Raw genomic sequence first — 14,373 nt, forward strand, 5'->3', positions numbered from 1 at the left:
TAATGCCCAAAGATAGCCATTGAAGATGGGAATGTGGAGTGTCATCCCACATTGGAAAATTAAGGAAGTGTAAAGCTATTTATAAAGTGCTCTCCACCATAAAGGAACAATCAAGTGTGCTCCTCTATGGTGGACCTATGGTGCACCCAAGTAGGTTTTGACTTAGCCTTTTAAGGCTAAAACTCGATTCCTACGAGGAAGGTGCGAAGCACCTTCCGAGTCCGAGTCCGAGGCCGAGGCCGAGCACGTGCACGTCGCACTTGTCGCAATGGGCGCTTTGTAGGCGCACTTTGCACTTCGCTCGTTCGCGTCGTCGCGAGGAGCATTGAGGAGCCTTTAGTTTTGACAAATGAAACGGTGGCTCGGGTGACGTGGCAGGGTGGGCGGACGCTGACGTGGCACAGGCGGTTCCATGACATGGCGGATGAGGCTGGGCGGCTGCTTGGGCCGAACCATTGCAATGGTTCGGTCATGGCACCCCTTGACCGAATGGCTGTGATGGTTCGGTCAAGGCCTTTTCCCAACAGACGCACCCTTCCACCGCACCCCTCTACATACTATAAATAGGCCCTCCAGGATGTGGTTCAATTAATTCCATTCACATCATCTCCTATCATACTAGTTAGTGTTCATACTCAAGTCCCGAGTATCGAGCCGTTCGACCGGATAACGATCTCCTAGTGCTAAGGAATCGTCTATCGACCCTATACCGTTGTATCTTGGGGGCAATTACTATAGATCCGCAAGCACAAGAGCGGAAGTAATTTTGCCTTACGGAGAGAGATTTTATCTCGCCTCGGTTCTGCATTAATTCTTTTATCGTCATCCTATTTTCTACACTACCCAATAACAGTACTCTCAACGGGGAAGGAGAAGAAGTCTCCGTTCGGGCATCCGAGTGCCGCCGCACGTTCAACGGGGAAGGAGAAGAAGTCTCGGTTCGGGTGAGAAGTCGTAGTTCGCCGTTCGTTCGGGAGAGACAGAGGTCGCGGTGGGGAGAAAAATAAGAAGCAGCTCCAATTTTTCATTTTGTTTTTTAATTATTAAGGTCAACTTTCAGTTTTTTATTTTGTTTTATTACAAATTTTTTAAGACAAATTTGATTTAAATTTTGTTTTATTTTTATTCACTAATTAGTAAGGGCATGCTTGTCTTTTCATTTCATTTTGACCCCCAAAGTCATGGTTTAAAAGTGGTGGCTATATAAGTCTCAAACTATATGCTTTTGGTTACATATGTCTTTCTCCCTAAAAATAATATAAGTAAATTTTGTTACATTTAAATAGTGTAACAAATTTTGTCACATCTATTCAGGTAACAACTTAGTTTGTGACATTAACATACACACATGTAAATATTAATATTTTTTAAAGAACTAATTATAGTATATATTGTCATAAAAATAACTTTTATATTTCACGAAAATAGTTATCTATATCAATAATAAAAAAAAGCGTATTGAGCACAAAATATAGATCGCCTATTATATACTTAATTTTAAGGATACATATGAAATTCGACATATTAGAACTTGGAAGCACACGATGTGTTTTGAAATCCTAGTTCAAATCAATCGACATTACAGTTTTGTAAGGATCAAGTGAGCGCCATGTTGAGGCTGGAGAGTGATGACTGTGTTAGGAGCATGCGAATACGACGGCGAAAGCTCAAACGAATACCGCCGCAGAATCATAGCCATCGCCATTTTAGCTTCCAACATAGCAAAGTTTTGGCCGATGCACATCCTCGGCCCCCACCCGAAGGGGAAGTAGGCGAGCTGCCCCTGCCCCGCCCTCGACACGAACCTCTCCGGTTTGAATTCCTTCGCATCGTGGCCCCATATTTTGGGGTCACGATGCAATAGAATCGCGGGCAACACAAGCATGACTCCCGCCGGCAGACTCACCTCTCCGAACCTACATTCCTTTTGACTAGTCCGAGCAAGAAGGGCCGCCGGCGGATATAGTCTCAGAGCCTCGTGCAAGATCATGCTCACCTGCTTAACCGCACGAGTTAGACGTGTTTGGCCGAGCTTATAAGCTCCCTAAAACAACCCTTATACGCTGTAAAAATAAGTTTCAATTCTCAATTCTCAAAAAAATATGTTCATCAACCTTTTATTGTGGTTTGTTATTTCCATCCCATACATTTTTAATTTCATCTATCTTTAATTTTCTCTATCTAATTAGGATTCTCCCGCTCTAGTTTATAAGTTCAATAATCCAAACTCTTTGACAATTAATTTTTTAGTTATTACATCTTATAAGCTCTTGAAATATTTTAGTACCAAAAATGGAAGGATAATATTATTCATCATTGAAATGAAAATAAAGAAGAAAAAATGATGAATTTCTATTTTGTGTAAAATATGGAGAAAGAAATGATACATTTAAAGACATAAATTTATGTTATTCATCAAAGTAAACACAGTCTCACAACATATTTTCGCTATTCACAATACTAACAATTAGAACACCTTTTTATCACTCTCAGCTGTACTAATTACAGCACGTTTTCAACTCTCTCAGTACATTAATCAGCCTCGTCTTAAAACCCGTGTCACTTTTCCTATGAAGTTTTATCGTGAACAAAGGGAATATTAGCTAGTATGAAACATGAGAAAAAATACTCACAATTTTGAGGTGGTTTAGTTCTTGATAACCAGGATTGTCCATCGGAAAAACTTGCAGAACCTCGTCTCTGGCACGTGCCTGCCACTCGTTGTGCTTGCTCAACAGAATCATTGTCCAAACAAGCAAGGAGGCCGTCGTCTCCTGCCCTGCGAAGTAGAACAGTTTGCACTCCTCAATCACTTCCTTGATGCTCATTCCAGACTCTTCTTTGAAATTGGAATCCAATAGTATTCCCAACAAGTCATTCTTGTTGTTTGCTTCTTCCATTGCTTTTACTCTTTTCTTGATCATACCATTCAATATTGATTCTATTTCACTCTTACCTTCTTTCATCCTCCTGTTAAATCTCGTCGGCAGAAACCTGCCCAAATTTAAAGTAAACGTACTGAGTCTATTTTTAGTAAAAGTAAGTGAGACCTCACTCGATCGCTTTAATCACTTTAACATTTTCATAAAGATGAGACTCTTATTCCACTCACAGCATGCTCAGCCACTTTATTAAAATCGGTATCATTACTAAAAATCGAGACAGAGAGAGTAGATAGTAACTAACGATACCACTTTAAAAATTTGGAAGCTCAAGATGATGAATATTGAAGCAACCTATATCCGGGGATGTGAACCGTGCGATTGGCTTCCATAATGTGCTTGGCTTGCTCTCTCTGAAGCTCGAATATCTTCCTCCCTTGTTCATAGCAACTGCCAAATGCAGTTCTCGAAATCACGTCGCCTGTCATGCTCTCAAGATAAGGCCACACGTCCACTTCACAACATCCTTTGTTTCCTACAATCTCATCCCATTTGCTCAACATTTCACCACAGCTCAACTGGAATGCAGGAACCATATGCTATATATATATATCCAAAGTATTCAATTCCATCATCACTTTCCTCCATCAAACTCAACTTGCTATCGTATTCACAAGTGAATACACGAACTTTCAATTGTTCTTATTTTTAAACGATTTGTCAATTTCTGACCAATTAATGTTATCGTGGCTAGCTGAAGTGGCGAATTGACGCAATCGTGACAAGTTGAAGTGAAGCAAATATCCAAATACGTTGAGAATGACTATTTTCGTGAGAAATGAGAATGTTGAATAAACTAGTATATATTTAGGGCTGAATAAGTTGCTTGTAATGCATTAATAGCCGTAATTCAATTAATTGGTTAAAATTTTGTCCCCCGTCAAATTCGAATCCAAATTTGTGGTTATTCGTGTATTACAACCACCTTATTCAACTTTATATACTTATGCATATCAATTCTCGTTCTCACAAAAGACAACATTCTCACCGAATCTTTTCTCTACATTATTTAATACGTCGGTTGTTTAAGCGATGTAGACAGTTCATGCGTCCATCTCATCATTTAATTTGGAGGCAACCGACAACTATGTGAAAAATCGAAACAATTGAAAGTTCGTGTATTCTACCTTGAGCTTCTCGGCGTGGAAGGCGGGGTTGATGAGTTTTCTGTGCTTGGCCCATTTATCTGTCTCGAGCGATGCTAGTCCTCCGGCAAGCAGTCTAGTAAAAGGGTTGCCCCAAGGCTTTTGGAAAACATAATTTTTCGACATAATCTCCCTTATAATCTCGGGATCCAAGATTAGAACTGCAGGCGTTGGCCCAAACCACGCAAAGCATTTCTCGCCTGTGTTTTACCGGTGATAATTATTAGGCCTCAAAACAGAGCAACAAGAAATGCAATACAAAATTCTTTAAATTAGTCTCACGTGGCACGATATTTAAATTTCTTTATTTAATACTGTCAATTTATTAAAAAAAATTGCAATACAAGCTAAGAATTATATATATACCATATTTTGTGAGAGCTTTGTGGAAGCTAGGGATAACTCTAGGCACAATATCGTGGGAGAAAATCATGGGCTTAGACCTGGCTTCCTTCCTCGTCACGCTTGATTCTTTCAAATCGCCATAGAAGAATCTGCCGGAGGCGTTTCTCCACGTATCTTGGCCTAAACCATAACCAATTCAAGATTCTCTACCCATAGACAAGTGCTGCTGTGGAAGCGCAAGAAATTATAACTGTGCAGATGAAAATATCCATTTTCGTTTTTAATTTCTATTTTGGGAAGGAGCGGATGTATGAAGAGTGGAAGATGAGATGAGATACATAAGTCAACCAAAATACAGTTTCTTCCAACACCTTTTCTTTTGGTCCCTTCCCTTTGTTCTTTTATCAGTAAAATAATATTTCTTGTGATTTCTAGTCATATTTAATTTGAATTTCTATATTACTCAGGAATCTCCACGACTCTTGAGTCATATTTTCATTTTTTCACCTATCACACTTAACACACTAAATACTACTCCATTCGTCCAGGCCAATAGACTCATTTTTTTTCGGCACAGAAATTAAGAGATTCACTTTTTCGTAGTTAAATATGGTGTAGTCTACCAAAAAGTAACCTTTTAAGAGTACTTCCTTATGAAAAGACTAAATATGACAACTTAAAATGAAAAATGAGCCTATTGGAGTGGGACGAAAGAGTATTTTCTTAATTTTCGTGCCAAAAAGAATTGTTTCAAGATTCGCGGGACGGGGAGAGTATTATTTATTAAAAAATAAAAAAATATAATTGCATAGTGAATCTTTTTTTTTTTTTGAGGAGATAATTACATAGTGAATCTTAATACTCCCTCCGTCCCAACTTTTAGTATCCAACTTTCCTTTTTTGGCCGTCCCACATTTTAGTATCCATTTCTATTTTTGGTAAAAGTAGGTAGGACCCTTACTCCACTTTTAACTCTCAGATAAAATGTGGGACCCTTATTCCACTCACAACACATCAATCACTTTATTGAAACCCGTGTTGTTCTCAACTGGATACCAAAAGCCGGGACGGAGGGAGTATAAATTTATCATCAAAAGTTGAAGCATAAAAAATAAAATAACTAAATTAAATATGGAAGAAAAAATCGTAAAAAATCAATTGCATATATTAATACTTAAAAATTATAGGTTAAATGTTAAAAATAATTATAAATCCTGATTGAATTGGTGAATCATAATTGATACTCCTCCCGTCCTCCAATTTCATGCTTCTTTTCTCATTATAGTCATTCCCTAAATTTATGCCCCTTTTTAACTATAGCAAAATTACTCCACACAATCGTGTAAAAGGTGAGCTCATCACTCTATTTTAACACTTATAAAGATGAGACCATCATTTCACTCACAACACACTCAACCATTTATTAAAATTTTTGTTATTTTCAAAGGAGCGTGAAATTGAGGGACGGTGAGACCATTAGATATTGAAATTGAAGAAAAATAGCAAAAATCAAATTAAAAACAAGGATGAGACACCAAAAAGTACAATAGAAGATCCCAACTAATATTTGATGTCCAAACATGTGGGAGATATATTTATTTTACACGATTAATACAAGATAAACGATCTATATTAAGGTCGTTAAAGTTTTGTAAGAATCAAGTGGGCGCCATGTTGAGGTTGGAGAGTGATGACGCTGCGAGGTGCGTGCGAATACGACGGCGAAAGCTGAAACGAATAGCGCTGCAGAATCATAGCCATCGCGATTTTAGCTTCCAACATAGCAAAGTTCTGGCCGATGCATATCCTCGGCCCCCACCCGAAGGGAATATAGGCGGGCTGGGGGCCCCACCCCGCCCCCGCCTTCGACACGCCGTCGCCGAACCTCTCCGGCTTGAATTCCCTCGCATCGTCGCCCCATATTTTGCAGTCCTGATGGGACAGAATCACGGGGAGCGCAATCTTGACCCCCGCCGGCAGCCTCACCTTCTTCCCGACCGTCATTTCCTTTTCGACAAAACGATCTAGCACCGCCGCCGGCGGATACAGCCTTAGCACCTCTTGAAAGATCATGCTAACCTGCACATCATCATCTTCATCAGTTCAATTTTTGCAATTCGATTCCCCAATTTTTTCAAGTGAGAGCCGAACCACGTTGCCGCGAATAGGCCTAAGAATGACATGCCAAAACTATCAAGAAGAACAAAGCTACAACAGAAGAACATATAAAATTACAATCGAAAAAAATTAGGGGGACGGAATTGCAAAAATTAAAAAGATAGTGATTTAATTCGCTATATTTTAAAAGTCACGTCAAAAAATTGCAAAGTCTAAATAGTTCATGATTTTATTTCTCAGACCCACTTTTTATTAAAAAAAAAAACCTTAACTTTCAACAATTTTCAGAAAATGTTTCGTTATATAAAATTCGACAAATGAGTCATCCTGCCGTATTCTTAACTCATCATAACGAAGCATTTATTGAGAAACGTCGAAAAATGAGGACACAAAATATGATTAATCTAAGTGCAAAAAAAAAAAAATGATTCGACCCAAAAATATTGATGCAGAGATTAGGGAAAAAACACTGACGATTTTGAGGTGGTTTAGTTTTTGATAGTCCGGTTTGCCTCTCCCGAAAAGTTGCAGAACCTCGTCTCTTGCACGAGCTTGCCAGTCGTCGTGCTTGCTTAAAAGGATCATTGTCCAAACCAGCAGAGAAGCTACGGTCTCGTGGCCGGCGAAGTAGAAGATTTTGCACTCTTCGATCACTTCCTTGATGCTCATGCCGGATTCATTTCCTAGATGTCTCATCTCCTTCAAATTGGATTCCAACAGTAATCCCAATAAGTCATCTGCGCTGCCTTCCGTTGCTTTCATTCTTTTGTTGATGATTCCCATCACTAATGATTCGATTTCCTTCGTTGTCTGTCTCGTCTTCCTATTAGCTTTTGTGGGCAAAAACCTGCAGAAAATTGGGTATAATTAAGTTGGTGAGAACACATGCACAAACACACACTACAAAAAAAAAAAAATTCGGGTTGTTAGCTAATATGTGTGTGATAAAAATTAATGACATTTGATAATGTAGCTAATTACTGATAATTATACTTTCAAAGTCTACTAATTGTTATGACACGAATATTAATTACCAATACCAAGCCTCAAGTCACTGATAGAATTTTTTTGTAGTAACATTAATTCGTATCTTGCTCATGGAAATTATGTGTGTGTGCATATGTCTTAGTTTTCACTTAAAAATATCATTTTCATCTTATCTTTTATATATATATAGAGAGAGAGAGAGAGAAAAATGAATCTAGTGAGAATAAGAATACATGAATGACACCTATATCCTGGGATATTAACAGAGCTATTTTCTTCCATGACACGCTGCGCTTGTTTTTTTTGGAGTTGTGATATCTTTCTTCCTTCTTCGAAGCTACTCCCAAACGCAGTTCTTGAAATCACATCACTCGTCATTGTCAAAAGATGAGGCCACACATCCACCTCACAACACCCTTCATTTCCCACAATCTCATCCCATTTGCTCAACATTTCACCACAGCTCAAGTAGAATGATGGAACCATATGCTGTTTGCATATATCAAAGCATTAGCAACCAATTTAACTAGAAAAAAAATGGTGTCTTATTTCATACAGAAACTTTGTAAGGGGATAGATAGTTTTGAGGTTTAGGTAGATAAATAAAAATATATAGTGTAGGCAAATCCATTATTTACTATCCACCCGTCCACGGAACAAAGTCTCATTTCATACTGGGCACGGAGATTAAGAAAGCTGATAAAAAATGTTATTAGTGTGATAAAATGATAGTGCACAGAAATTAAAAAAGCTGATAAAGATATTATGAGTGAGATAAAAGGTGGTGACTATGACATTTTATTACTTTTGGGGAGGTCCATTAGTGGCAAATGGTAAAAAAAATACTATAAATGTATAAAAAGAGACTTTATTTGGTGGACAAATGCAAGTAGGACTTTGTTTCGTGGACCGAGGGAGTAAAATGGATTGAATGCCCTTGATATTTCTATTATTTGAGCTAATTTTACTTGATTTATACTTCATTTGTCTCATTAGTAATGTCTCATTACTTTTGCACATGAAGATTAAAAAAATGTAGTTAGTGTATAAAGTGAGCTGGTGCACCATTAATAATTTAAGTTAATTGATGTATAACATGAGTTGGGTCTACCATTAATAATATTTTAAATAGTTAATTTTTACTAAAAAAGATATGAGACATAACTAATGGGACGTCCTAATATAGTAGCTGAGACATTACTAATGAGACAGATGAAGTATTAATTATGAAAAGTAAACACAAGTAAATGAAGAAATTTAAAAATCGCACGGCAGTGGATTCGAATCCAGAACCTCAGGCATTGAGCATTAATTAACCACTTATCATTAGACCAACACACGCACACAGACTACATACCTTCAATTTGTCGAGATGGAATGCCGGATTGAGGAGCTTTCTGTGCTTGGCCCATTTGTCTGCCTCGAGCGATGACAGTCCATTTGCTATCTGTCTATCAAATGGTGAACCAGGAGGCTTGTGAAAATCATAATTCTTCAACAACATCTCACGTATTATTTCAGGATCCAAGATTACTAATGTAGGTCTTGGCCCAACCCACACAAAGCATTTCTCACCTGCATGCACTTTCACTAATTAATTGTCACCAAATATTACAAAACTAATTAAGTGCATCTTAGTTCATGTGCTAAAACAAGAATTTGATGAGATGAGAAAATGAATTTATTTTAGATGCCTACATGGGCGGATGTATTAAGGGGACCTCAAAATTTTATCCTATATATATTACATATATTTGACTTAATATCTACATAGCTCAATTTTAGCCCAGTCTAACTTTCAAAAAAAAAAAAAAATTCTTTCAACATAAAAATAAAAAATTAGTTTATTCTTGTAGAAGATAGATTATATATATATATATATATATATATATATATATATAGGGTTGGGTTCCGGTGGATCCCTATGCTTATAATAGATCCGTAGATCCAAATCTAGACCACACATTTATGACATGTGGCGCATCAAGATGGTGACACGTGGCAAAGCATTTCAAGGCAAAATCTGGCAGGGGTAAAATTGGAATGTAATTTTCGAAATTAAAAAAAAAAAAATTAGATTTTCTCAAAATAGGTATATTTTAGATGCATAAAGTTTCATACGATAATGCATGAACTTTCATATAAAAATGCATAAGATTTCACCCCACCCCAACCCCACCCCCCACACCCCTGAACCCCACCCCACCCCAGAACCCCACCCCACCCCCCCCCCTACCCCCCACCCCCCACCCCGCCAATTTTTTTTTTTTTTTTTTTTTAAAAACTGATTTTCTGACCACTGACCCACCCCTACCCCCACCCACCCACCCCCCCACCCCCCCAAAAAATTTTTTTTTTTTATTTTTTATTTTCTCAAAAACTGATTTTCTGACCACTGACCCCCCCCACCCACCCACCCCCCCAAAAAAAATTTTTTTTTTTTGAAAATCAGTTTTGAAAAAAATAAAAAAAAAATTTTGGGTGGGGGGGTGGGGGGGTCGGCCAGCAATCAGAAAATCAGTTTTTGAAAAAAAAAAAAAAAAATTTTGGGGGTGGGTGGGGGGGTGGGTGGGGTGGGGGGGGCAGGGGCAGGGGTGGGGTGGGGTGGCGAAACTACCAGATTTATTAAAATGAAATGCATTTTTTGTATAATTTAATGCATTTTTATGTGAAAACTTTATGCATTTTTGTTTGATTTTATATGCATGTGAAACATGCCTATTTTTGGGGGGTGGTAATGGGGAGGGTTGGGGGGTGGTGTGGGCTGGATTGGGGGGTGGTATGGGGTGGGGTGGTGAAAATACCAAAATTGGAAAAATTAAATGCATTTTTCTGTTCAAAATTATGCATTTCATGTGAAAACTTTATGCATCTTTGTGTGAAACTATATACATCTAAAATATATCTATTTTGAGAAAATCTAAAAAATATATATATTTTTTTAATTATTAAATCCGAAAATTACATTCCAATTTTACCCCTCCAGATTTTGCCTTGGAATCCTTGCCACGTGTCACCATCTTGATGCGCCACATGTCATAAATGTGTGGTCAAGATTTGGATCTAGGGATCTATTATAAGCATTGGGATCTATATGATCCCATTCCTATATATATATATATATATATATATATATATAGGGTTAGGTTTTATTGAGAAGCTCAAATGTGTTGAGAAGTTGAGAAGCAATCCAATAGATGAACATGTCAATTAGTTTTTATGAACGTGGGTTTGATCTGGGGTTCGATCCTTGGCGGTGGCGTATTATTTAACAAATTAAATAGATTCGTATGTTCGTTAGTTATATTTGGTATGTTCAAAGAATTTATTGATCCTGGGTCTAATTGTCATGTTCATCAAAATGTACTTACATGTTCATCTATTATATTGCTTCTCAACTTCTCAACACATTTGAGCTTCTCAATTGAACCACTCCATATATATATATATATATATATATATATATATATATATATATATATATGGATGAAGTTTTTTATATTCTTTCAACTATAATTGTACAATTTGCAGGGGTGACTTTAGTATATATTATTGAATCAATAGAAAGAGAATCCTAAGTCCATTAAAATTCTACTTACACATAAAAATGAATTGTACAGACTGCCCGAAAAATTTGGCTCAGGGGCGAACCCCCGTTCAATACCTTCGAGTTCAGCCCCCCCCCCATCGACAAATCTTAGATCCGCCCCTGGATGCGTAGAAAGTAGAGAGTGAATATATATACCGTATTTGTGTAGGGCTTTGTGGTAGATGGGAGTGACTCTAGGCAAAATATCGTCGGAGAAGTTGATGGGTTTGGACATGGCTTCTTTCGTAGCCGCCTTCATCTCTGTCGAGTCTCCATGGAAAAGTTTGTAAGAATTTCCATTGAAACCCTGCTGCCTCAGGAATTTCTCCAGCTTCTTTGGCCTAATCCATATCCAATTCAAGAACTTGCAAGCATATATTAATGCTATAATAGCGCAAGAGATTGCGAATATGAATGCGAAATCATCCATTAATTATTAGTGGTTTTGTTTATTGAAAGAGCATAGGCTCATGCCATAGATATATATATATAAGAGAGAAAAGAGAACTTTCGTAATTTCTTTGATTTTCTTTTTTCTTGTTTTATTTTACATAGTGTTCTTTTCGTCTAGATGTGTATAATATCTATCAAGAAAAAGACCATTCAACTACTAAGTACTAAGCTGGTGGGGGAAGTGACATATTCTAGAATATTCATGAATCACGAGTATATATAGAAATTAATACACGATTTCAATCGATAATTACGTACTCCCTCCGTCCCACGAATCTTGACACGTTTTCATTTTTGAGCCGTCCCACGAATCTTGATATATTTCCATTTTGGGTAATAATTATTACTCCTACTTTATCACTTTTATTACATTCTCTCTCTTACTTTATCACTTTTATATTTTATTAACTACACACTTAAAACACTAATCTACAACTCTTTAATTCTCGTGCCGAATCCAAACATATCAAGATTCGTGGGACGGAGGGAGTATATCTTTTTAAATATATGGAAATTTAAATACAAAAGTAGAGTTGCACAAACATTCATCTCTTTCACTTTAGGATATTCAAGCGATGAAGACCTTCTTAGTATGTAAGGTTCAACCTCCTCTATCTCCCCTTCTACTTTGGTGTCCATTTTAGGGGTCTTTTTCATGAGATCTATTTTCTCTTTGTCTATAAGATTCGTGATTTTGATAGTATTGGCATTGGATTTTATGGCCATATTTTATTATTTTTCTTAATGGTATATCTTACTTACGAGCTCTCTCTTATTTATACAAGTGAGGTTCTCATCATTTGGGTGTTCTATAATATGATAATACTATGGCTATTACAAACTAAAATAATAAAGGGGTTGTAAAGAAAAAAAATACATGAACTTTGGTAAAAAATTGTAATTTTCACCTCAAGTTTTAATTAAGCTATAATTGAAAAAAATACATGAACTTATATTTTAGTTGCAATTTTCACCTGATCGAGTTTGTCTTCCGGCGAAATTAGAGCTCAATCTGATCCAAAAAAAATAGTTTTTCGATATTGTATGCTTTGATTGTATTTTTTATTATATTTTGCATATAATATGAATATTCGATTAGGATTTGAATTAAAATTTGATTTTTCTAATTAGGTCAAATTAAGCTTTAATTTCGTTGGAAGTCAAACTCACGTGAAAATTACAACTAAAATATAAATTTATGTATTTTTTAGTTTAATTGAAAATCCAGATCAAATTGCAATTTTCACCGATGTTTGTGTATTTATTTGCCATAACCTCAAAAATAAATAGCAATGTTGAAGCAGTTTGCAAATTTACTTTTGGGCCAGAATAAGCTACGGTTTTGGGCCGAATTTGATTTTGAACTGCTCCAGAATTCTCAAGTTGGCCGTGGGCTCAAGCCGAAGAAAAAGTTCAAATTTTGAGTTAGATTGTGCTATGAATTTTACTTGCCATGAATTTTCAGTCAGACCCAAGTCGCGTTTATTTTGCATAATTGATCAAATGCAGGATTGAATATTTTTATTTTTAATAATAGAATTTTTATATTTTTAATAGAATATAAATCAAGCAAAACTAGTTTAAATGATTTGTTTGTGATCCCTCGCGCTTGCGATTGGGAAACTATTCACTTTTAATTTCTTTATTTCTTGAAGTTTGTTAATCCCAACACTAGGTTAAAAAAAATCCCATCATCTCATGGTCGTCTCTAACGTTGTGATTTGTCAAAATAAAATGAATTTCGTGCAGGTTTAATTCCATTAAGAAAACTAGGGGCGTGTATTAAGATATTGATGGAATTTACTTGTAAACGGAGAATCAATTCACATGACAAATAATATATTTATTGCAATATTAGTATTTTGGATGATAGAATAATGAGTTTTCAACACGAAATTAACAGGATACAAATAATTATAACAATCCAAAAAGAAAAAATTAACTTCTTTCCTTTTGGTATGTTTTCATTATTTAGGAAAGAAACATATATACATGTCAGATTTTTTTCCAAGCCTTTTCTTGATTCCTAAAATAAATGATCAATATGATTCCCTCATATTTAAAGAAATCGAGTAAACTAATTATATTAATCTTGAATTAGATTCACACAGCTCGTCACTAATTAACCCCACAGCCACAGGGAAAAGAAAACTCAAAAAAAAGTAAAAATCAAGAAACATGATGATAATCTTCTATGGGAATCAACTCTGCTAAACACCAAGTTCCATTGCTCCATTCTTGATGAGTCCGCAGCCTACTCTTGTGGTAAAAGATCTCATCTCCGGTGGTCTCGAAGAACACCGTGTAACCATCTCCGCTTCTGCCGGTGATCCTCCCCCACCACCACCCGTCGTTGTCGAACGCGTCCACCACGTCGTGCAGCCGGTACTCCGTCGCCGGATCGGGCGGCGGCCTGGGGCGGACCTCGGCGGCGGAGGCCACCTCACGCAGCGGGCCCGAGAGATCGTCCTTGAGCAGAGTGCGATACTGCACGTAGTAGCCGTGTTTTGAGAGATCGGTCATGACGGTGGCCTCGTAGTAGGAACCAACAAATCCTTCCTGCACGCTCGCCACCTCCACCGCATCGCCGCGCCGGAACCGCCGCGCCATTGTTGATTCTGTTTGTTTCCAAAATTTGTTGATTAATTGAATATTGAGATGTACAGATTTTGGGGGGATTAGTTGGTGTGTATTTATAGAGTGTTTCTGGACGTATGTAAATGATTGTTTCCATGTTCGTTTACAAGTTGAGTTAGGGTTTGTTTCCATATATATATGTATGTTTCCAAGTTGA

At 36.9% G+C, this 14,373-nt stretch overlaps 3 protein-coding genes across 5 annotated transcripts; all 3 read right to left on the reverse strand.

The window, feature by feature from the left end:
• Nucleotides 1-1,458: 1,458 nt before the first annotated feature.
• On the reverse strand, nt 1,459-4,831 carry LOC131009140 (cytochrome P450 CYP72A219-like). 3 transcript variants are annotated; one of them, XM_057936360.1, is made up of 5 exons: nt 4,454-4,831; nt 4,070-4,287; nt 3,237-3,460; nt 2,634-2,994; nt 1,459-2,044 (listed from the first exon to the last, which is right to left on the reverse strand). In XM_057936360.1, the coding sequence occupies exons 1-5, from the start codon at nt 4,518-4,520 to the stop codon at nt 1,580-1,582; spliced, it is 1,335 nt and encodes a 444-aa protein (XP_057792343.1). In that variant the 5' UTR covers nt 4,521-4,831; the 3' UTR covers nt 1,459-1,579. The 3 variants fall into 3 exon arrangements, with proteins under 3 accessions (XP_057792343.1, XP_057792342.1, XP_057792344.1); XM_057936359.1 differs by having other exon boundaries at nt 3,237-3,481; XM_057936361.1 differs by lacking the exon at nt 4,454-4,831 and having other exon boundaries at nt 3,237-3,417; nt 4,070-4,275.
• Nucleotides 4,832-5,921: 1,090 nt separating this feature from the next.
• LOC131009141 (cytochrome P450 CYP72A219-like) lies at nt 5,922-11,706 on the reverse strand. The gene is made up of 5 exons (XM_057936362.1): nt 11,283-11,706; nt 8,895-9,112; nt 7,782-8,026; nt 7,025-7,397; nt 5,922-6,511 (listed from the first exon to the last, which is right to left on the reverse strand). Exons 1-5 carry the CDS (start codon nt 11,554-11,556, stop codon nt 6,074-6,076), a joined length of 1,548 nt encoding a protein of 515 aa, XP_057792345.1. The 5' UTR covers nt 11,557-11,706; the 3' UTR covers nt 5,922-6,073.
• Nucleotides 11,707-13,748: 2,042 nt separating this feature from the next.
• Nucleotides 13,749-14,189, reverse strand: LOC131009965 (protein AGENET DOMAIN (AGD)-CONTAINING P1-like). Its single transcript, XM_057937361.1, has one exon. The coding sequence runs from the start codon at nt 14,187-14,189 to the stop codon at nt 13,749-13,751; it is 441 nt and encodes a 146-aa protein (XP_057793344.1).
• Nucleotides 14,190-14,373: the final 184 nt, after the last annotated feature.

The sequence above is a fragment of the Salvia miltiorrhiza genome, chromosome 2, assembly GCF_028751815.1.
Source record: "Salvia miltiorrhiza cultivar Shanhuang (shh) chromosome 2, IMPLAD_Smil_shh, whole genome shotgun sequence".
NCBI classification, from domain to species: Eukaryota; Viridiplantae; Streptophyta; class Magnoliopsida; order Lamiales; family Lamiaceae; genus Salvia; species Salvia miltiorrhiza.